This window comes from Pteropus vampyrus, unplaced genomic scaffold (genome assembly GCF_000151845.1).
Source record: "Pteropus vampyrus isolate Shadow unplaced genomic scaffold, Pvam_2.0 Scaffold143, whole genome shotgun sequence".
Lineage (NCBI taxonomy): Eukaryota > Metazoa > Chordata > Mammalia > Chiroptera > Pteropodidae > Pteropus > Pteropus vampyrus.
In genome coordinates this window covers 3,253,258-3,274,992 of record NW_011888924.1, presented here as the reverse complement: position 1 = coordinate 3,274,992, position 21,735 = coordinate 3,253,258, and the positions used below count along the sequence as shown (strand labels likewise).

The window sequence follows — 21,735 nt, the reverse complement described above, 5'->3', positions numbered from 1 at the left end:
CTGTATATTTGTAAGTACATCTTGACATCACTTGCTTACTTCTGAGCTTCAGTTTTAAGCTTTCTCAGTGTAAGGACTCCCCTTTATTGCTTTGTTTTCTCTTTAGGGCTTACCTGGTGGCTCGACTGGGTCAGTGCAAAAGAGGGGGTAGATGTGGTAAGGCTGCTGACCCTGTTCTGAGGTCCTTGACCCCTGGCAGAATGGTACCTTTCCCAGACGAACACAATCCTGAGATGGTTCACAAGTAAACCCCAGTAATATGAAGCAACTGTGATCTTCCCTTAACTTTCAGGAAGTGATTATGATTGGAGAAGAAGTAGCATATCAAGCTACTTTTAAAATATGTATTTATCAACCAGAATTTTGTTGGACAGGGAATTTGCCATCATTTTCTTTTCTGACCCCCCACTCAGCAGGTGATCTTGCTGCTGAAATAGTTTCCTGCTTTTCCTGCTATTCTTCCCAAGCTCTCTGGAGAATTTTATGAGAGGGTATTTACAACTCTTCTGTTTGGCAGATTAACAGAGGAATCCTTGTTGTTGTTCTATGTCTGGGTCATTGCCTATTAAATTGGGGCACTGGGTCTTAGTGCTCATATGTCAGTGAAGATGTAAGACTATATCGAGCATGTAGTGATTTTCCAAGACAGATTGAGGCGTGAGATTTGGGGGAAATCTGGGTCGCTCATGTATTGAAAGCATGAAGGCAACTGAGGGTATGGGAGTCCTAGGAGAGTGTGAGGGGGTTTTTCTCTGCCTGCCTGCTTAAAGATAGCTCAGCTTTTTACCTCTTATCTTGCAGACCAGTTCCTCTCCCCATTCCGGGGTGTCCAGGCAGGTGAGGATCAAAGCTTCCCAGTCTGCGGGAGATATAAATACCATCTACCAGCCCCCCGAGCCCAGAAGCAGGCACCTCTCTGTCAGTGAGTATTTCACACTTTTTTCCTTCTCATCTAATTTATCTGCTCATGTTTTTTTTAAAAAAGTATAATTAAAAAACAATCATCAAACATTATTGACCACTATGCAGAAACAATCCTCTCTGCCTTTATTTGGGGGGAAGGGGTAGAGAACTGACTGGGATGGTATGCTAACCCTCAGGAGCTTACACTGTAATGATGTGGTGGCATTATCAAATTCCTTTTAAACATCCCTGAAAAAATGATCTCCAGCATCTGCTTGAAGACCTCTAGTGGAATTCTAACCTCAATTTTGAACATTCTTTCCCCAAAGGACTGTGGACTTGTGGAGTTAGGAATCAGGTCCAAGTCTGAGTATTGACCTCAGACCTCTTGCTTATGATTCCTGAGGAGTCCCTATGCTTCAAGGAAGATGCTGACCAATGAAATTCTTGAAGAGTCATCCCACATTGTGTGGGAAGGACAGGAGACTGTTGATATAGTATACACAATTGGCTAATTAAAGAGAAAACTATGTAGCTGCTGCCAGGCCTCCCTAGGAAGGAAATCTAAATCATTTCTGTGCAGGTAATCCCATATTGCTCTGGATCCCATTCCCTAGAGTCTAAGGAAAAAGCCCATTTCTTGAATTGTGGAATTTGTTATCAAGGGGGAAGTCTGGCCTTATCAAACATTCACATTGAGCCTGCTGCCCTAACATTGCTGAGACCCCCGCCTCCACTAGGAATCTAAGTTCTGTCCATGTAGGTAGAATTGCATCACACTGAACTGCTATCTGAAGACCTTGAGCTGAGCTTGGGAGATCTGAGCAACAGACCTGTCACTGGGCTTGTCTGTAAGTGATAAGCCTCCTGAGGGAGTAGTAGCAAGAGTGTATTGCTGAGGCACTGACTTTGCCTCACTGAGTAATTTCTAGAATCTAAACAAGCACTGGTAATAAGTGTTGCCAAGCTGAAAGTCTGTATGTGAGTTTCATATTTCTTAACATTGGGGATAATTGGTGGCTGTGTTTTCAGTAAGCTGGTTAAGGAGAGAGAGCCAGCACCCCAGAAGGAGACCCTGTCTAGAGCATCTCTGGCCCTGGAGAGTGAGGGTCTGGGAGGACAGCATTGTTCATTTGTGGAGTAAGCAGTGAGGATTGATGTAGGGCAGTGAGTGGGCCTCCTGCTCCTAAGCCAGTGCTTGTGATTTGTATGTGGAGGCTGGGACTAAATGCTGGACCATTGTTGTAGGCAGTCGTATGTGGAATTCCTTGTCTGAGAATGATGAAGAATAAGATTTCTGTGAAGTTCTTCCTGTTTATCTAGAGAGTGGACAACACAGCTCCCAGCACAGGTGGATCTGGAGTTCCTTCATTCAGCAAGTGTTACGTACCAGCCATTGGGCTGGGCTACATGCTGCAGTGCAGGCACATGGAAGGCCGAGGGTGGTGTGGGAGCACCAGGAAGGCAGGCAATAACCAAGTCTGCCCAGGACTTTGGAGAACAGCTTTCTCAGAAGAGTTGACACATGAAGAAAGATTTACCAAGCATAGAGACAGATACACCAGGCACAGGAAAGAGCACCTGCCAGGCATGATCACAAAAGAAGGTGATGGAAGCCAAGAACCCCAGGTGGTTTGGAGTGGTGGATATGATGAGAGCAGTGGTCAGAGGCTGCCGGCCTTTCTATAGAGCTGAGAAATGGTAGAGATTATTTCTAACTAGAATGACCTGGGAAATACATTCTGGGGAGGAGCTGTTTGAACTGGATCTTTAGAGATTATGGAGGATTTCCATAGGCAAGGATGAAGGGAGAGGGCTTTTCAACTATTTGCCTTTGGAGATCTCATCCTCAGATTGACTGATATATCTGGAGGAGAAATAGAGAAGGTGAAAAAGGATGCCTGGGCCATTTTCTGAGGAGCCTTGAGTGCTCTGGGACTTGTTTGGTAGGCAGTGGGAAGACACTGAAAATCTTGGCTCCTTATTCCCATCTGCATGATAATGTTTATCACATTATCTTGTTATCTCTTTCCCTATCAAACTGTATTCTTATTTATTCATTCATTTATTCATTCCAGAAATAATTAACAAAGTATCTACTGTGTGCCAGAAACATGAGAAGCAAAAAAAAAAAAAAAAAAAAAAAAAAAGCTCCTGTCCGTATTGCCCTTATAGACCCGTGGGAAGATAGACATTTACTTGTCATAATGCAATAAATATATAATTATAGGCTGTGACTAAAAGGTGTGTGGTGCTATGAGCATGTATAATGTGACCTGATTTGGGGGCCAGGAAGCCTTTGGCTATGACCTAGAGCATGAATGAGAGTTATGCAGAGGAGATGGAGATACAGGGAAGAGAGTTCCAGGCAGGGAGAGCCTGATGGCTGAGGGAGTATTGTGTGTTTGAGAAACAGAAAGAGGCCCTGAGGGCTGGAGAACTGAGAACAAGGGAAGGGAGGACAGGCTGAGACTGGGGAGGGAGGCAGAGCCTTGTGGGTTGTGATGAAGATTTTGATCTTTATGTTGAAAGCGGTGAAAATCCACTTTAGGGTTTTTAAGTGAAGAGGGCATATTAAGATTTGTATTTTGAATTACTCCAGCTACAATGTGGAGAATAGATTGGAGTGAGGCAAGAATGGAGCCAAGGGAACCACATTAGGCTAATGTAGTGGTCCAGGCGAAAGAAGACAGAAGTTTGGATTAGGCCAGTGACAATAGTGGAGAGAGGAAGGAGCAGATTGATTTGAGACATTTACAAGGTAAAACTGACAGAAGATGGCATTGTGGTGCTTCACAATGTGTGGTCTGAGGACTCCTGCGTGGTCCCTCTGAGGTCCTTTCAGGGGGTCTGCAAGGTCAAAACTGGTTTCATAATAATGCTAAGATATGGTTTGCCTTTTCATTCATTCTCTCATGAGTTTTCCATGGATTACACGCCTGAGGTGATGTCTTGCTCCAATGGTGAATAAAGTGTGTGCCTGTTTATTATTGTATTTTTAAAATTTCCGAGCTTTAATTTCTAATACAGTGAATATTAAGTGATATAACCCACATAATTAAAAGCTCTTTAGTGTCCTCAATTTTTAAAGTGTAAAGGGGGTCTAAGACCAAGAGATTTAAGAACCAACCACTGTAGTATTGGGTTGAATTTGCAGGTGTTGAGAGAATGGGAGATAAGTTACTCCTTCATGGATCTGGGTAAATGGCACTACCTTTCGCCCAGACAGGAATGCTAGGAGAGAGCCTGGTTTCAGGTGCTGAGAAGGGGCAGACCTGATGTTTTAGACAGGTCGAATTGGAGATGCCCTTGAGACAGCCAAGAGGAGATCTCAAACAGGCAGTTAGATACACAGCTCTCTAGTTCATAGGGGAGAAAATCAGGGGTAGGGAAAAAATTGGAAATTTTCAGGTTGAAGCCATGGGCCCAGAAGAGAGTACCTACACAGACTGTGGAGTAAGAAGAGAAGTCTTTGGACTGAGCTTCAGGAACCTAGATTCTTAGTGGTGAGTTAGAGGTGAATGAGCCTGTAAAGGACACAGGAAAGGAGTGACCGGAGAGGTAGTAGGGAAAGTAGGAGAGGATGGGGAGGAGACTTGACATGGTACCAACCAGGTTGTAAAGGACAGACTAAGGGTAAGAGACATAAATGTATCATTTTCATCCATAACTGTCTTAAGTGCTTGCTATGCTAATACAGGGTAAGACCTTCTGGATGTAGAAGGAAACAGGAAGAGAGGAGTCAGGGTTAAAGCATGAGGGAGTAGAAGATGTCCTAGCAGTAGAAATGGGGTCAAAGGAGAAGCCTCAGTGATTCACCTCCCCACCAGCAGGGCGGGCGGGGTGGGGGTGGGGTGTCTTTTCTCTGCGGGGGCGGGGGGGGGAGGGGTGTCTTTTCTCTCCTCTCCCACCAGTGTTAACATACCTGAGTATTTAGTGAGAGATTGAACATGCAGGTCATTCAGTTCTCACTGTAACGTTTTCAATGATGGGGAAGTGCAAGGTAGCCCAATTCAATTTAGACAACTCCATTTATTTATTTGCAGTTCTTCCTTATTTTGAACTGAAAATCTGCCTTCTCTCACTTTACTCATTGACTCTAATACGCTCTCTTTGAGCAACATAGGTAACAGATAATATCTTTCATATGGCAGTTTTTCAAATATTTGAAACCAGCTATCATGTTCACCTTTCGTTTTTGACATCATAATATACATACTTTGAATTCCAATTTTTTTCAAGCCAGTTAGTCTGTTAAACTAGTTCATGCTAAAACACAAAAACAAGCCAAAAAAACAAGCCAAAAAGCCCCACAAAAAACTACTAGGTGATGAGTTAACCCAAAAGAGAGATCGCTGTGGAGAGGTCTCCAGATAAGACATGAAATTTCCCTACGTGAAGATGTTCTTCCTCATATCTCTGTCCTATAGAAATTCTACTCACCCATGAAGCGGAGCTCAAGCACCATTTCTTCCATAATACATCAGGTGGTGACCTTAAACCAAGCCTCACCTAAAGGATTTATCCTTGTCAAATTCTGACTCCTGTTTGATATAGTGCATCTCAAGTGCCTTGGCTTCTGTTTTTACACCATCTTTCTCCTTGTCTTGCCACTGCCACCCACAGAGAGGCAAGCCAGATTGCAACCTGTAAGGAATGGGTAGTGGATGAGTAGAGGCAATCAGTTCTTTCAAGAAGTTTGACTGTGACGGAAAAAAGGTGGGGTAGTGGCTTAAGGGAGTGGCAGAAATAAGCCGAGGATATTTTTAGGCTAGAGATCTGAGCAGGTTTATGAAAGGAGGCACAAAGACAACTGAAAAGAAGATGGAAGGCGGGGGAGCTGACTCCTGCTGGAAAGGAATTGGGGAGTCTAGGTAGAGGGCTTATAGTGCCTTGGCAAGGAGGAGGAGAACCTTCTTTTTCTGAGGAGAGGAGGGAAAATTCAGGCAGAGGAATAAAAGGAGTTTTAAAAGAATGAGATGACTTACAGCGGCACCCAGGCACTAATGAGTTAGAGAGCTGTGCACGGTGCAGACCTCCAGTCCTGGTACAGATTTGGAAGAGTGGAAACCAGGACTGCAGAGACAGTGACCAGCCACATGGAAACAGTAGTCAGCTTTTTTTTTTGCTTCTACAGGTTTTTCCTCCTTGTTATAAATTCTTCTGTGATACTATATAAGACTAGAAACTGATTAGTGGTGGTAGCAACTTCAAAATAAAATTGGAATTTTGAAAGCTGAAACACATGGGCTGTTCTCAAGGTCTTATAGAATGAAAATGTTGAGAAGTTCTGTTCTGTGTGGCCTGGTCCTATGTGAGCATATTGGGAAATACTGGTTAAGATTTTCCATTGAGGAAGAAAAAAATGATTTGATTCCTCCCCCCATTTCATCTGCCCCCAAGAGAGACTAGGGTTTAGAGAAAATAGTTGATGGCCAAAAAAAGCTGTCTCTTTGTACTTGCAGTGACCTGCACATTAACACTGACCCAAAGCCCTAGAACTCCCTGTGGAGGCAACTTCCTGACTGTATCAGCTTCCTGACAGAAGTCTCCTATGAGAAGGGCTAGGATCTGAGAGCCTATCTTTCAGCTTCGAGTCATAGTACAGAGCAAAAGAATCCATCATATTCTAGGGTGAGAGTTTTGCTCTCACTGCTGCTCTGGGTTAAGGAGGCTAGCAGAGAGCTAGCGTGCCCCAGAGGAATGCAGACCACTGGCAGTTTAAACCCTGACTTTCTCCTTATGAGTAGAATGCCTTCATGGGAAGCTGTGGGTCACTCCGAACACAGGACTTCTACTCTGCTCTCTTGCTTCAACTCATGCTGAGATGGGGCCCCTTGGTACAAATGGCCTGATGAGACAAGAACCAGGGAAGGTTGTCTTAGAGAACTTGCTCTCCCTGTTGTGCCTGCCTTCTGAGACCTATAATGACTGTGTCTTGCATAGCATTGTGGTTTGTGCTGTCTGGTTCACTGCTGTCATTGCTGGTAAATATGTGAGCATCAGTGAGTCTTAGAGTTCAGTATCCTGTCCTATTCAGGTCCCTGTCTCACTTTTTCTTGACTACTGTCGTGCATCTCATTGGCCTCTAATTTCTGAAATGAAGATAAAAACAAAACTGAAAATGCTCTGGAGCAGTTCTGCCAACTCCTGGTTTTTCCATTCGCTTCCTCTGATAGCCATTGGTTTGGGGAGACTTCCTTTTCCTGCCCCAAGCTGTGGGCCTGTGCACAATAGCCCCTGGCCTGTTGCCCATCAGATAGCAAGGCTGGCTCTCTGCAGGCAGCAATGTGTATTGGAAAAAGTGAAAGTCTCTGGCTGGAAATAAAAGCTCAGAAAACCTTTGCTATTTTCCCTCAGCCCCTCCTGGGTCTGTAGTGCTGGCCTCATGTGAGCTAGTCCCATCCCACCTGCAAAACTAGGGAAGAGTTCACTGGCCATCTAGTGAAGGAGAGAATGGGGGCAGGGCCATGAATATTTTTTTTCAGGGATGTCTCACACTAGATGCTTCATGTAACAGACTGAGGGCAATTCATCCTGTCTGAGATAGTTTGGACCGATGTCTAGGATCTCATCAATAAGTAAGAGTTTTTCTTTTTCTCTCATCAGTCCCTTACAATAGAAATATTGTTTGTTCTAGGTCAAATGTGTAATACCTGTTCACTCCAGATTTTATTGGTCAAGGTTCAGTAGCACAGAACAGAATCCACCCTAACTAGCTTCAGCAAGAAGAGATTTAGTGTATTTCTGGCTTATAGGATCATTGAGAGAATGAGAAACATCCATACCACATAGACGAGCTCCTCCCTCTTCTGTAATTGGGAAGCCACCAGGTCCAGAGGCACAGTACCCCTCCACTTGGGTCCATGCCACTTACATGGGGATGCCTGCACCTGTGTCCCGACATCAAGCAAACTGGAGACCAGGTGTGAGGCCTCTTCTATTTGCTGCAGCAGAAACACCAAAGCTTCGGTAGTATGCCCAGGAACAGCAGGAAGCCATCTAAATCTCACACCAGTGCATCTGATTGGCTGAACCTAAAGAGGGGGTTTAGAAATAATAGCTTTTAGCTGATTAACTTCTGAAGCGCAGGAAGGCATACTAGAGGGTGGAGTGGATCTTGAGTCTAACTCCTATCTGCTACAGAGTGTGAAGGAAATGAAACAATTCTACTGAGTTCCTACCATGTGGATATGTACCTGTGCCACCATATTTATAACTTCCAAAAAAAGGCTATGAGGTAGATCTCCCATTTTTACATTCAAGAAATTTAGGCAAGAGTTTAAATCATTCAGCTGAGTGGCAAAGCCCGATTCGTGTTTATCTGATACCCAAGCTTTTTCTCACAACACTTGCTTGCCTCTCTGGGTTGCTTCTGCTGCTGACAAATGTTGCCAACATATGGATTGACTTTGCATAGAACATGTGGGCTACTAAAATGTTATCCAAAGCCAGAAGTGGGAAGTAGGCACTAGGCTAATGTTTGTAAGCCAAGTGTTAAGTAGTGCCCCATTTTGGGGGCATGGTAAGGCTTAAGAAAACCATCCTTTTTTCATGGTTATGCTAGAATTTTGTGCTACAATGCCAAGGGAAAGGCCAGCTACATGGGTTTTTGACGTCTGGGTCTCTGAAAAATGGAGTAGATTTCTTATTTTTGATCCAGATGTCTGCTCTTCTCATGCTGCATGTCCTGGGCTCTGTAGTCAAAGATCTTGTTTCTCTGCTCTAGGCTCCCAGACCCCTGGCCGAAGCTCGCCTCCCCCTGGCTATGTGCCTGAACGGCAGCAGCGCATTGCCCGGCAGGGGTCCTACACCAGCATCAATAGTGAGGGGGAGTTCATCCCAGAGACCAGCGAGCAGTGTGTGAGTATGGTGGCGGGGGAGTGTTATTGGGGAGGGATCATATAATTAAAGTTTTATTGGGGGGATTCTCAGTAGGCATGGTACAGAGATAAGGGACTTGAGCCCCATCCTATAGCCCTTTTGTAAACCAGGCCTGCCCAAATGTGGATTATTTCATTTTATTTTTTATCTTTTATTTATTTTTATTTTTATATTTTTTATTAAATTTATTAGGGTAACATTGATTAATACAATTATAAATTTTCCGGTGTATATTATAATTTGACATCTATATATTCTATTGTGTGATTACCACTCAAGGATTATTTCTTTCTAGGAGCCACATTTCAATTCCTGCTAAAGACAGGACCTCAACTACCTAGCTTCCTTGGTGTTGGATACTCATCTGACAGTTTTTCCTCTCCTGTGGTTCTCTCACTGGTCTCTCTGCAGAATACCAACCTGCTATTCGTATATTTCCTTGTAACTGCCTGTCATTTCAGCAGAGTTTTAACATATGACTAATCCTAAACTGACAGATTTTGTTTTTCATTGGCCATATTTTAGTTTTGCTATTTCTTGATGAAAGGTAGAGAGTATACTATATCCAGATTATACTGTAGGATTGGTTACTTTGGGTGAAATTTTGTGATGGTAAGCAGCTATATTAGTTTTCTTAGCGGCTTACAACAGCATGCATTGTTGTAAGCACAAATTTACCTGGAAGGCAAGAATACAGAAGAGAAAAGAAGCAGTGTAAAGGCTTAACAAATAACAAATTACCACAAACTTAGCGGCTTACAACAGCATGCATTTATTCTTTTAGTTTTCTTGGGTCAGGAATCCAGTCATGACTTAGACGGGTCCTGTACGTAGGGTCACACAAGGCTGCAATCAAGTATTGGCCAGGCTGCATTTCTTTCTGGAACTTGGCGTTCCCTTCCAAGTTCACATGGTTTTTGGCAGAATTTGGTTCCTTGTGGTTGTAGCACTGTGGTCCCTGTTTTCTTACTGGCTGTTAGCTAGGGACCACTCTGAGCTCCTAAAAGCCACCTGCATTTCCTTGTCATGTGGCCCTCTCACAATATGGCAGCTTCTTCAAGGCCAAGAAGAGAATCTCTTGCTCCAGTCTGCAAAGATAGAGTCTTATAAAATGTAACACAATCACAGGAATGAATACGCCATCTTCTTTGCCATAGTCTTTTGACTAGAAACAAGTTCTAAGTTCTACCCAGACTCGAAGGTTTATATAAGGCTGTGACTTATGAAATGGGGCTCACTTTATGGTTTATCTACCACAGTGACTAACCCATTTTAATGGCTAGCTTTTTAACGAGTTGTTCACTTGATGAAAATGGCATTTGGCTTAGTAAACTCAGCAAGAGTGAGATCTCTGGTCTCACTTTAAAGTTTTTTCATTGAGCTTTCTTTGATTACAAAGAGAAAGATCCACTCTTATAAAATCTGGGGATTTGGTCTGGGAAGGGGAAATTTCTTAAGGGTAAAGCATCTAACAGAAGGGCCAACACCATCACATGGGGGCATTAAAAAAAACCTGCTGCTTATAACTTTTCTTTCTCTTGAAACCAATTCTTATAACTTCTCTTTCCCTTCAATAGCTAGTCTCTATACAACATTATTCAAACTGTATAGGCTATGAGAAGCCTTTACACTGCTTCTTTTCTCTTCTGTATTCTTGCCTTCCAGGTAAATTTGTGCTTAGAACAGTGACCTGGAGTGCTTTTAGCTGCAGATTCTCTTCTTGAGTATTGTACTGACTATCTTTTCTGTTTTCTCTAACCAGAGCACTCTGAACATTAGCTTTACTAGAGGTGACTTGGGTATAAAATCTCAGAAATTGCAAATGAGTTAGATTGCCTGTGGTCTCCATCTCTTCCATGGTCCTATATCCTGGTCCTTTTACTCCTTTACTTTACCTGATTGGCATTGGAAGGCGTGGGAGTATTATACTCTTAGTGAGGACAGACTTTTAGAAAGAGGCCAAGGAAGGTGGCTGCTGGGGAATGCCTAGGTTCTTCTCTAGTGCCTCGCCCCCTTAGCTAAAGAGAATTAATTGCTCCTGGTAACTGAGTCATTCAAGATAAATCCACTTAACAGAAACCAAAACAGCATAGTATACAGTGAAAGAATAGTCAATTGAGACTTTATTGAAAAGTGAAACTAAGTTTATTTTGTTTTTGCTTTAATTAGATTTAGGTAGTAATTGCATCTGTTTGCTAATTTTTAAAATGAACAAAAGCATGATTCATGTTAATTTTTTTGGCTTAATTTTTCTAACAAAAATTTTGCCAGCACAACATAACTTCCTTTATTTCCCCTTTGACTTCCGCAGCACTGTCATAAAGAGGGTCCTTTTTAACAGAAGGCTTTATGGGATTCACTGGGTTTTCCAAAGGCCTTTCTTGAACCTTTGGTATTCCTCCGCCATCGCACCTGCCATGTTGCTGTACTTGCCCATTCTCTCTTCTTCTGTTAACTGTTCCAGCTGTGCCAAAAATGCACTTGGTGGGTTGGGAGCAGTTCTTTTCCATATTGGTTTTATCCACATTGGGAAATCCTATATCCTTAGCAATATTTGCAGTTTTACTTTGTAATTAATTTGCTGTGATTCGTAGTTTTTAAAAAATCATATAACAGTATGACCTAAAGTATTTGAAGTTACGAGTGAGATGAACTCTAGTATTAAATGAGAAGAGGTCATTTGAATTGGAAACTAATTTTATAATAGTTGTTAGTGAATCTTTAGAATTCTGATATTCTCCTTCCCTATGTCATGTCTAACTTTGGATCTCAGATAATGAATACTCTGATAATGGATATCCCTCATGGGCAAAATGAAGGAGAGGTTAGTTGGAGATAAAGCTAATCTGAAGGCTTTTTATTACTGCATTTAACCAAGGGCCAGAGAAAGATTTTAACATATATGCCTATTGCCTCTGAATGAGAACCAGGAACTGGGAAATTTTTGATCTGTATCAGCTGTTTACTAACTGGTTTCATAACTTTAGACAATTCTCCTAATCTTTCTAGACCTGCAGGGACTCGTCTATGAAGTGAAGGCAATACTTGTTTTTGTAAATTATAAATTACAAAGAATAAATAGAAGCATTACGGTACCACCCAAATGCACTGGGAGCCTCTGAAGGGTAGTACCATCTTCAGCGCCAGGCTCCAGTCACAAGCCAAGAAAATGCCAACAAGAGAAGTAGCATCACTGCTTTGCTCTCCTGACAGAGCTCTTTGGGATGCCAGCCAGGCATTTTTCTCCCTCCTGGAAACTTGCCTTTCAAATTGGGGGGGAGAATAGTACCTTCCTGATCATTTGTCCCACTGCATCGGTAGAGAAAGGGCACTTTTATATTTTGACAAAAAGGACCATTTGCTGGCCTTGGCTGGGCCTTAAAGCCCTAAATCACCTGGCTGGAATTTGGGCTGGGGCTGGGGTTTTATTATATGACTTGCCTTGCAGATGCTGGACCCACTGAGCAGTGCTGAAAATTCCTTGTCAGGAAGCTGCCAATCCTTGGACAGGTCAGCAGACAGGTATGGGACTGTGGCTGGTTTGGGGGTTAGTGCATAAGCGTTTTTGGAACTGATGGGCTAAGGAAATAGAATTAACTAGTACGTGTGTCTCTCTGGTCTGCAGGCCCATGGTAAAAACGTCATGCTTCTGGGAAAGAAACCTCTTGCTGGAATTCTTAGCCCTCCTTAATTTTCAAACACCATGAGAATGTTATGCTTACATAATTAGATAAATATAATAGCAGCTCATAACAGCATCTCACATGTATTAAATGCTTGCTTGTTGTTTCAAGTGCTTTACATATTTGACTTTCCACATAATACTTGCTGCTCTTGTACTCTTGGCCTCATTGCTGTGATGTGGACTGAGAAGCAGTGGACCTTCAGTGTTTCAGCAACAAAATTGAATTATCACCTGTGGGTTTACTTTCATTTTTTTTTCTCCAGGTGTTTCTGGTGGAATAAGAAACTGGGATATAAAAACCAGACACAAAATATCCAGACTGCCAAGCTTACTATACTGTCTGCTTGGTGTGTTGTCTTGTTCTTACACTTTGAGAGGGGACAAGTGCTCTCCTTTATATACCAAATGGTTCTGTGGAGCTGGTTTGCCTGTCAGCGGGGGTATATTTGAAGTTGGCTTTGGCACTGATCCAGCCAGTCTCTCACCTTGACCTTGTTATGACCAAGAGCACGTTTGATCATGTCTGGCTGGGCTTAGGGCTTATGGTCAGAGGCTATGGAACAGGTTTGGGGATATTTTTTCTTTGCGTAACTGATTAATTGTTCACGTGGGTACTGACCTTGTGACCATGACCAAATTTGTACTATGTCTTTCCTAACAGATCTGAGCATTGATGAGCACTGTCCCCTCTGGTTAGCACAGAATATAGTTGTAGTTACTTGTTGGTATCCAATTTGTAACTTTGTGTGGGGCTTATTCTCCAGCGAGGAGAGTAAGAAGGCATAAAAGTGTCAGGAGTTGCTGCTGCAAACTGAGGGTCTGCCAGGATAGAGACCGATTATGGTTTTGGACTATCTCCTAAGTTTATGGCCAAGCCAGGAGATGGCAGTAGGAAAGGACTGCAGATGGTCTGGGTCTAGTAGTTATAAGGGAAAGGACCATTCATGTGGATGCTGGGTAAGATAGCTAAATTTGCTCACTTGATTCTTGGGTTTTTCTTTATCCCTCCCATGCTTTGTTTTCTTCTCCAAATATTAGTCGAGTAGCTTTGGATAAGTCCCTTAACCTCTCTGTTCCTCAGTTTCCCTATCTCTAAAATGGGATGGTGGCAATTAGTCTGAAAGGAAAATGGTTGGTGGTGTTGCTATTTTTGTTACTGCAAGAGATGTTTTGGCAACTCTTCACCTGTTACTAAAGTGGAAGGAAAGATTAAGACGGAAAAGGGCTGTGCAGCCAGGCTGGAGGTCGGTAGGAATGGAGCGGTTCGTCATTCAAGGTCCTGTCAGATTTGGGCCTCAGACTAGTAAAGAGAAAGGAGGTTGAGCACAGAAAAAGACTTGTTTCTCTCAAACTCTGCTTCTTACCATGTAATGACGTGGGAGGGAGTTAGAAAAGGGTGTCCGTCTGGATATCCTGCCTTCTGCCCTAGTGAGCTGCTTTGGAAGTATGCTAAAGTCTACTTTGTGATTTCGTTTTGTTTTTTTTAAGCCCATCCTTCCGGAAATCGCGAATGTCCCGAGCTCAGAGCTTCCCAGACAACAGACAAGAGTTCTCAGGTGAGTTCCCCAGTGCCTGGGTAGAGCTGCAGACATTCTGCTTTTGATAGCTGAGCTGGGAAGTCAGGACTGTTATTTTAATTCTCCTTGGGCCTACTGCTCTGAGGTCTCAGGTGACCTAGGGGCTTAAACGGATCACTCACGATGATCTACCCAGAAGCCAGTGATTCCTCTGTCTTACTCAGATCGGGAAACTCAGCTCTATGACAAAGGGGTCAAAGGTGGAACCTATCCCCGGCGCTACCACGTGTCCATGCACCACAAGGACTACAACGATGGTGAGTGCACCTCCACCCTGCCCCCTGCTGGCTGCCTCAAGAAGAGCTTTGCCATGGAAAAATCACTGTCAGCGAGTGGGCCTGGGCACTCCAGACCTTGTGTTTCCATTATTCCTGAGGACCTGTGTCCACACTTGAGGTATTAGAGACAGGGAAAAACAAAAATAGAGGGAGGGTGGTATTCGTAGACCAGGACACTGCCACTGGGAAGTCTGTCTTTTGTCTGAGTGCACAGCGTGCTCTAGGGCACCAGATCTCCATTGCCCTCTTCTACCCCATGGCATCAAAAGGAATGGAGCTTCTGCAGAAGTTTAAGATAAGGATGCCTAGGAAAACGCAGACTTCAGCCATGGATTGGTCTTGTGAGAGATGTGGGGCCTTCCCTTTGGCCAGGGCTCCCTGAACTATCTGTGGCTACTTTCTAATTCCTGCTTTTGTCCTAATTCTCAAGGTGCTTGAAACATTAGCCATTCTGACATGAGTCAGGTAGGAGAGCAGATAGGATGGGCTGGAACTGGCGTTATGACCTGGTTTACACATTTAGCCTCGAGGCCAGAGGTCTGACTTGCTCTGCTCTGACCCCTGCACCCCTTTAGGCAGAAGAACATTTCCTCGAATACGACGTCATCAAGGTAACCTGTTCACCCTGGTGCCCTCCAGCCGCTCCTTGAGCACAAACGGCAAGAACATGGGTCTGGCTGTGCAATATCTGGACCCCCGAGGGCGCCTGCGGAGTGCGGACAGCGAGAACGCCCTGTCTGTGCAGGAGAGGAATGTGCCGACCAAGTGTGAGGAGTGGGCCCTGGCTAGGAGGAGACTGCCCAGGGGATGGTCAGATGAGCTGCAGGGCAAGAGGCCAGTGAGTCCACTGGGGCTGTCGGGCTCAGCAGTAGGCTGCTCTGGCCCATCATCTCCACCCTGGAAGAGCCTGTGGGTGGACAGCGGGCCCCCTAGACCTTAGTCCTCACTCCACTGTTGTGTGACAAGCCACTTCCCCTTTCTGGTCTTTAGTTTTTCCATGTTTAAACTGAAGTACAGTGTCCTTAATCCCTGCCCTATTAAGGTATTTAGGAGCTTTGGAAGTATAGGTGTTTGATCAATGCAGAAGAGCATTTAATCATGATCTTAGCCAGTCTTCTGCTTCTCATGACTCAGACTTTAAGGTCTGGTTGACCAGAGCACTGGGCTCACTCCAGATGTAGGTGGAGCTCAGAGGTTCCATATAGAACCTCCAGAGAATGAGGCAGGATATCAGTAAATAATGTGCAGAGACTAAAGCTCCTTCTTTCTGTTCTCCTGTAGCTCCGAGTGCCCCCATCAATTGGCGTCGGGGGAAGCTCCTGGGCCAGGGTGCCTTTGGCAGGGTCTATTTGTGCTATGACGTGGACACAGGACGTGAACTTGCTTCTAAGCAGGTCCAGTTTGACCCAGACAGTCCTGAGACAAGCAAGGTACTGCCTTCCCCATGGTCTGACTTCCATTTCTTCCCTCTTGACCAATCAAATACCTGTCTCATTGCACAGACTTAATTGCTCAAGATGCTGTAGGTTGCTTCCCCCATCACTCTTCTCTCAAGTTCCCTTGCTGTCCACCTTGGCCTTGGCCATGGAGTAAGGGACCGTGGTTCAAAGAGCACCAAGCACTCAGGGGAGGGATTGGGTATGAAGAACTGAGCTGATGCGAAGTGCCAAACAACCAAACTGAGAGGTGATGACCAGTGCCACAAAGAGCAGTACCTCTCTCTCCACCTGCCCCCCATTAACCAAACAGACATCTGTCTCAGCCCAGGAAGGAGCCTGTCTTGGAGTTCAGCTTGATTATGGCCTACACTCCACTTTGGGTGGATAAATAACAGCAGTAACCTCAACCAAGTACCCATAACTCCCACCCCACTGTCTACTAAGTACCTATAACTCCCCCCACCCCACTGTCTGCCATTTTCCCATGTGGGAATACCACCATCCCAACGGGTTGCTCAGCATTGTGGCCAAGGGCCAGGCAGTTGAGAGAGTCCCCCTTTTCTCCAGCTGAAGTTTCTAAGGCAGGTAGACCGCCCTCCCGCCGCCCCACCCCCTGTGGCTACTGACTAGGTAGGGCAAGCTGAGCTGATCCCAGGTGGGCAAACAAGGGTCCAGAGAGCTGAGGTGATGCTGGGCCTCTCTCATAGGAGGTGAGTGCTCTGGAGTGTGAGATCCAGTTGCTGAAGAACTTGCAACATGAGCGAATTGTGCAGTACTATGGCTGTCTGCGGGACCGCGCCGAGAAGACTCTGACCATCTTCATGGAGTACATGCCAGGGGTATGTGCCCCTTGATGTATGTACAACATACACAGAGAGAGCCTTACCTGGGGCTGAGGGCTGCAGTGGAGGGATCCTTTGGACATGGGTATGATCACCTGAGACTCCGAGGCTCGGAGGAGAAGGTGAGGTGATGGCAAGACTTGCAGTCAGGAGGACCCTGCCTCTGGTCACAGTGATGGTGTGGGATGAGAAATGTCCTAGGCCACCCTCACCTCAGGGTTCCAGGATGGCTGCACTGTCTAGTAAGTACCACCTTTACCCAGAGCAGAGGGGCTTCCCTTCTGGATTCAGGTTGTACATTGCTTAAGGGAAAGACTCTCAGACTTTTCTCCAAGTTGCCCAATAGCCCCTAGCAAGGCACCCGGCACATTGCAAGTGGAGATTGGATGAGTCGCTTCTTTGCTGCAATGCTGGGGCCTGGAAGTAGCCTTGCCCCCTTCCTGCCTCCTTCCCACTGTGACTCCCTGACTTTTGTGACTATAGGGCTCAGTGAAAGACCAGTTAAAGGCCTACGGGGCTCTAACTGAGAGTGTGACCCGAAAATACACCCGGCAGATCCTGGAGGGCATGTCTTACCTGCACAGCAACATGATTGTTCACCGGGACATCAAGGGTGAGCAGGAGCAGACTGTGGGTCCCCAAGGCCTGGTCACTTAACCATTCCGCACTTACTGAAAAGTGGGACCCTGATTGCTTCCTTGGGGGATTGGTGTGAAAATTGGTTGAACAATTTGGGAAAATACTTCAGAGTAAACTGCCATGGCAATGATCATTTTGTGCTGTAAGGCTGAGGCTTCTGTCACTAGCCTGTTTGTCCTGTGCAGCTCACGTCTAGTTCATGGTAGCCCCGTCCTCCCCAGCAGCCCTGTGAGCTGGGAGGGAGGGAAAGAGGGAGGCGGTAGAAAAAGCCCAGAGGGTCCAAGGTTCCAGCCTCTGCCCTTTCACGCCTTAGGAGCCAACATCCTCCGAGACTCTGCTGGGAATGTGAAGCTGGGGGACTTTGGGGCCAGCAAGCGCCTGCAGACCATCTGCATGTCGGGCACAGGCGTGTGCTCGGGCACGGGCATGCGCTCGGTCACCGGCACACCCTACTGGATGAGCCCTGAGGTGATCAGCGGTGAGGGCTACGGAAGGAAGGCAGATGTGTGGTGAGCGCTGCGGACGTGCTGGGCCCCCATGTCCCTGTCTGGGCTGTAATAGCTCCAACTTAGAAATGAGCCTGGGGCTCTGCGGTGTGGTAGGATGAGGAGAGAGTCCACCTCTTGCCAGCTTTCATGCAGAGGTGGCAGTGTGTTTTAACTCCAAATAGCAACTTATTGCTGGGAACTTAGGCCATGGAAAACATCCCTGATGTTTGCTAAATCCTGAAAGATGGATTAACAATGAAGGCCTGGATCAGCCTCTCAATGGTAGCAGGCTCTCTCATAGCGCTTAGGCAGCTTGCATTTGTGCTACTTAATTTCAATCCTCTGAAAGTGCCTGGAAGTCTTGAGAGTGGCTTTTCCTCTTGGAACGTTCTTGTGCTTGGCTTAATGATGGTCCCTTGAAGATGTCCCTGTACTAATCTCTTTGACCTATAAATGTGACCTTATATGGCAGAAGGGCCTTTGCAGATGTGATTAATTTAAGAATTTTGAGATGGGGAAATTATCTTGGATTATCCAGGCGGGCCCAGTGTAATCAAAAGAGTTCTTACAAAAGGAAGGCAGGAGATCAGAGTGGGTAGTAGGAGATGTGATGATGGAAGCAAGAGGTTGGAGTGACACAAGGAAGGGGCCAGGAGCCAAGAAAGGCAGGTGGCCTCTAGGTGCTACAAACGGCAAGAAAACAGATTCTCCCCTCAGAGCAGGGGTCCCCAACCCCCGGGCTGCAGACCAGTACTGATCAGTGGCCTGTTAGGAACCAGGCCACACAGCAGGAGGTGAATGGCAGGCCAGTGAGTGAAGCTTCATCTATATTTGCAGCCGCCCCCCAGTGCTAATAGCATCACCGCCTCAGCTCCACCTCAGATCATCAGGCATTGAATTCTCATTGGAGCACTGGTCCCTGATGCCAAAAAGGTTGGGGACCACTGCTTCAGAGCCTCCAGAAAGAACCTTCCCCACTGAGACGTTGACTTTAGCCCAGTGAGACTGATTTTAGACTTCTGAGCTCCAGAACTATAATAAATTCATACTGTTTTTGGTGCCACTAGGTTCCTGGTAATTAGTTAGAGCAGCAGTAGGAATCTGATAATAGTTATCTTGGAGCTCTTTCTGTCCATGCTAGGTGGTTCTCTTCCCCAGTCTCAAGAAGCACCTGGGTGGGTTTAGGTTGGTAAAGCCCGTGTGGACAATGCCAACAGTGCTTTGAAGCCTCTTCTGGTTTTGGGGACCCTCTACCAGGTGTCAACCCTCAGCTTGGCCCATGCTGCCTCAGTGTGTTCTGAGAAAGGCACCTCCATTTACAGCAGTGGGCAGGGCAGCTGGCAGCCTGGGGCTGGCCAAGGAATGACATGGAGATCTCTCTTTCTAGGAGCCTGGGCTGCACTGTGGTGGAGATGCTGACGGAGAAACCACCTTGGGCAGAGTATGAAGCCATGGCCGCCATTTTCAAGATTGCCACCCAGCCCACCAATCCTCAACTGCCCTCCCACATCTCTGAGCATGGCCGGGACTTCCTGAGGCGTATTTTTGTGGAGGCCCGCCAGAGACCTTCAGCCGAGGAGCTGCTCACACACCACTTTGCACAGCTCGTGTACTGAGCTCTCAAGGCCACGCTGCTGCTGGCTGCCCTTGCTGTATGGGCGAGGGGCTGCTGTGGGGCTCAGCGAAGTTGCTGCTTCTCCCAGGCAAGGCTGTGGACCACAGAGCTGCAGTTCAGCCAGCATTTGTGCCTCTTCCGCCGCTGGGGCTAGAGCCAGGGTGGGGCAGCTGCAGCCTCAAGGACAAAGCCCCCAGCCTGCCAGACCTGAGAGCCCAGTCCCGTAAGCTCAGTGTGGAGGAGAAGGGGCTAGGAACAGTGTGCAAGGCGCGGTGGGCCTTGAGGCTGTGTCCTGACACTGCAATCAGCACCAGAGCCCAGAAGGACTAGGGGCACAGTATGGACACGAGGGTCCAAATAGTGTTACTTTCATCCAGAGTGTTATTTTGTTTCTCCTCCCCATGTCTGAGATCACCAGGGCATCTCTGGGCTGGGTGAGGCCACCCACGCCTGAGTTAAAAACCCTGCATCCAGAAGCCAATGGAAGGCAGAGGCCTGGGCTGCGCTCTCCCTGGGGCCCCCGGGTCAGCTTTGCCAGTCCCTGTCCTTTACCAAAGATGAGTGAGCAGATGTTATGCTGCCTTATTCAGGGAAGGAGGAGCACGTCTTGCCTGCCCCTGTGACCCTGCCCTTCCAAGCAGGAGCCTGAGATGTGGAACTGCCCCACTGAGAGGGCAGTTTTGTCAATGCAATTGTCTCTGTTTTACAAGTTGGAGTCACTCTTATGCTGTACCCAGTTTTTAAACTAGAGGCTGTGTGCCCTCTGGCCTCTGACTACCCCTGCTGTGGGCTCGGACCTTGGGCTGGATTGGAAAGAGCTGAAGGTAATGGCCTTTGTGCTCCTGACCTGGCATCTGTCCCCCCACTGCAGCAGAAAGGAAGTGGACAGCACGGTGCAGGCCTCTCATCCAGCTGGCCGCCCTGCCCCGAGCAGCCTGTTCAGGCTGTCTGTGAGTGTGACCCTGCTAGGACAGAACCCTCTCCACCTGGTAGAAGGGAGAGCCCCTATGATGCCACCAACTATGTCCAAAACCGCCAGCTCTGTTCCTCCTTGACCAGCCTTGTCCATCCCCAAGGTCTCAGCCTCTTTCCCTTCTTGCTCCTCCCTTGTGGGAGGAGCGGCAGCAGGGGTCTGGGAGCCAGTATCTCCAAGCAGCTTAGAGTTGGCCTTATTTACCTCAGCTTGGGCGCTGGTCCTTTTTTCCGGCCCCTCCCCTCCAAAATGTGCCTATTGCTAGAGCTCCTCCCTCTCAACACCCAGTTCCTTGGGAGTTGTCATTAAAGGAAAAAAAGAAAAAAAAAAAAAAAAAGCCAGTGCCCAGGGATGGGCGTCTCCAGGGAGCTGGGGATTAGCACCAGGCAGCTCATTGCCAGCCATGCCCACTTCCCCACGGGCACCAGAACAAGCCAAAGCCTTCGTTGTATGTTGACGATGCACTTTTATGAATGTAGTTTCTATCGCTGTTTTTAGCCTTTTCACATCATGTAATGTGAGGCCTTGTACTTGTTAATTTATATCTCAGATCATATTTGATGGTTTTTATATGTATATCACTTCTAGACTGTTACAGGTGATGGACGCCTCAAGAGAGAAGAAAACGAAAGCAGCTGTTTTGCAGGAAAGTGTTGCACGGTGCCAGTTGGGCCTGGGCCCATTTCCATCTTTTTCCCCCAGGGGTCTCTGTCAGGCACCCCCAGCCCAGCCCTGAGATAGTGAGCATGTGCTTCTCCCTCCACCTCAGCCTTCGCCCAGAGTGGGGACTGGCCCTACATCTTGACCAAAGCTGCCTAGTGGCAGCTCGGCCTCTCCATGACCCCATCTGATGGCTCCACATACTTCTTGGGCCCACACCCCTGTCCTGTCCCCATTCCCTGAGAGGAAAGCATGCGGTGCTGGAGCTGACAAGATGAGACGACTCTGTCCCAGGTTCAGGCTCTCACAGAGCCCCACCCCCCTGGGGTTTTACCTCACAGGGAACGTTTTTTAAAAAAATGAATTTGCAAACAAGCGAACACACGCTGCACTCCAAAAAAAAAAAAAAAAACCCCGTTTTTTTTTTTTTTTTTTTTTTTTTAAGCAAACTGAGGTGGTCTGGCAACTCTTAATTACCCAGAACTACCAGGTTAAACCCGTTTTTTTTTTTGTGCCAAAAACTGTGGACATGCTGGCTCAGCATCCTCAGGACCAAGCTGTTGCTTAATTTTAATTTATTTTTTAATTAAATAATCCAGATGAAAACTTGTGGGCTTATAGTGGCCTTGGCCCCAAGGTTCTGAAGGGCAGCCTCCTAGCAGCCCCAGGCTTGCTATGGTAAGGGCCATGCGCCATTTGCTCATCATTCTGTGGGGTATGTTGGCCTTGGCCAACGCAACAGAGATCAGGGG

At 46.4% G+C, this 21,735-nt stretch overlaps 1 protein-coding gene across 5 annotated transcripts in view; it reads left to right on the top strand.

Moving 5' to 3' along the window:
* Positions 1 to 21,395, top strand: part of MAP3K3 (mitogen-activated protein kinase kinase kinase 3) — a 45,686-nt gene extending 24,291 nt beyond the window's left edge. For 2 of the 5 annotated variants that reach the window (XM_011368554.2, XM_011368552.2), the window contains 11 exons: positions 802 to 922; positions 8,633 to 8,766; positions 12,236 to 12,309; positions 13,961 to 14,028; positions 14,214 to 14,306; positions 14,903 to 15,094; positions 15,609 to 15,757; positions 16,474 to 16,605; positions 17,092 to 17,221; positions 17,561 to 17,756; positions 19,123 to 21,395. In XM_011368554.2, coding sequence (XP_011366856.1) covers positions 802 to 922; positions 8,633 to 8,766; positions 12,236 to 12,309; positions 13,961 to 14,028; positions 14,214 to 14,306; positions 14,903 to 15,094; positions 15,609 to 15,757; positions 16,474 to 16,605; positions 17,092 to 17,221; positions 17,561 to 17,756; positions 19,123 to 19,351 — 1,518 coding nt within the window. In that variant the 3' untranslated portion in view covers positions 19,352 to 21,395. The remainder of the gene's footprint in view (positions 1 to 801; positions 923 to 8,632; positions 8,767 to 12,235; positions 12,310 to 13,960; positions 14,029 to 14,213; positions 14,307 to 14,902; positions 15,095 to 15,608; positions 15,758 to 16,473; positions 16,606 to 17,091; positions 17,222 to 17,560; positions 17,757 to 19,122) is intronic. The other 3 variants (XM_023535650.1, XM_023535648.1, XM_023535649.1) reach the window with 3 other exon arrangements.
* The last annotated feature ends 340 nt before the right edge of the window (positions 21,396 to 21,735 follow it).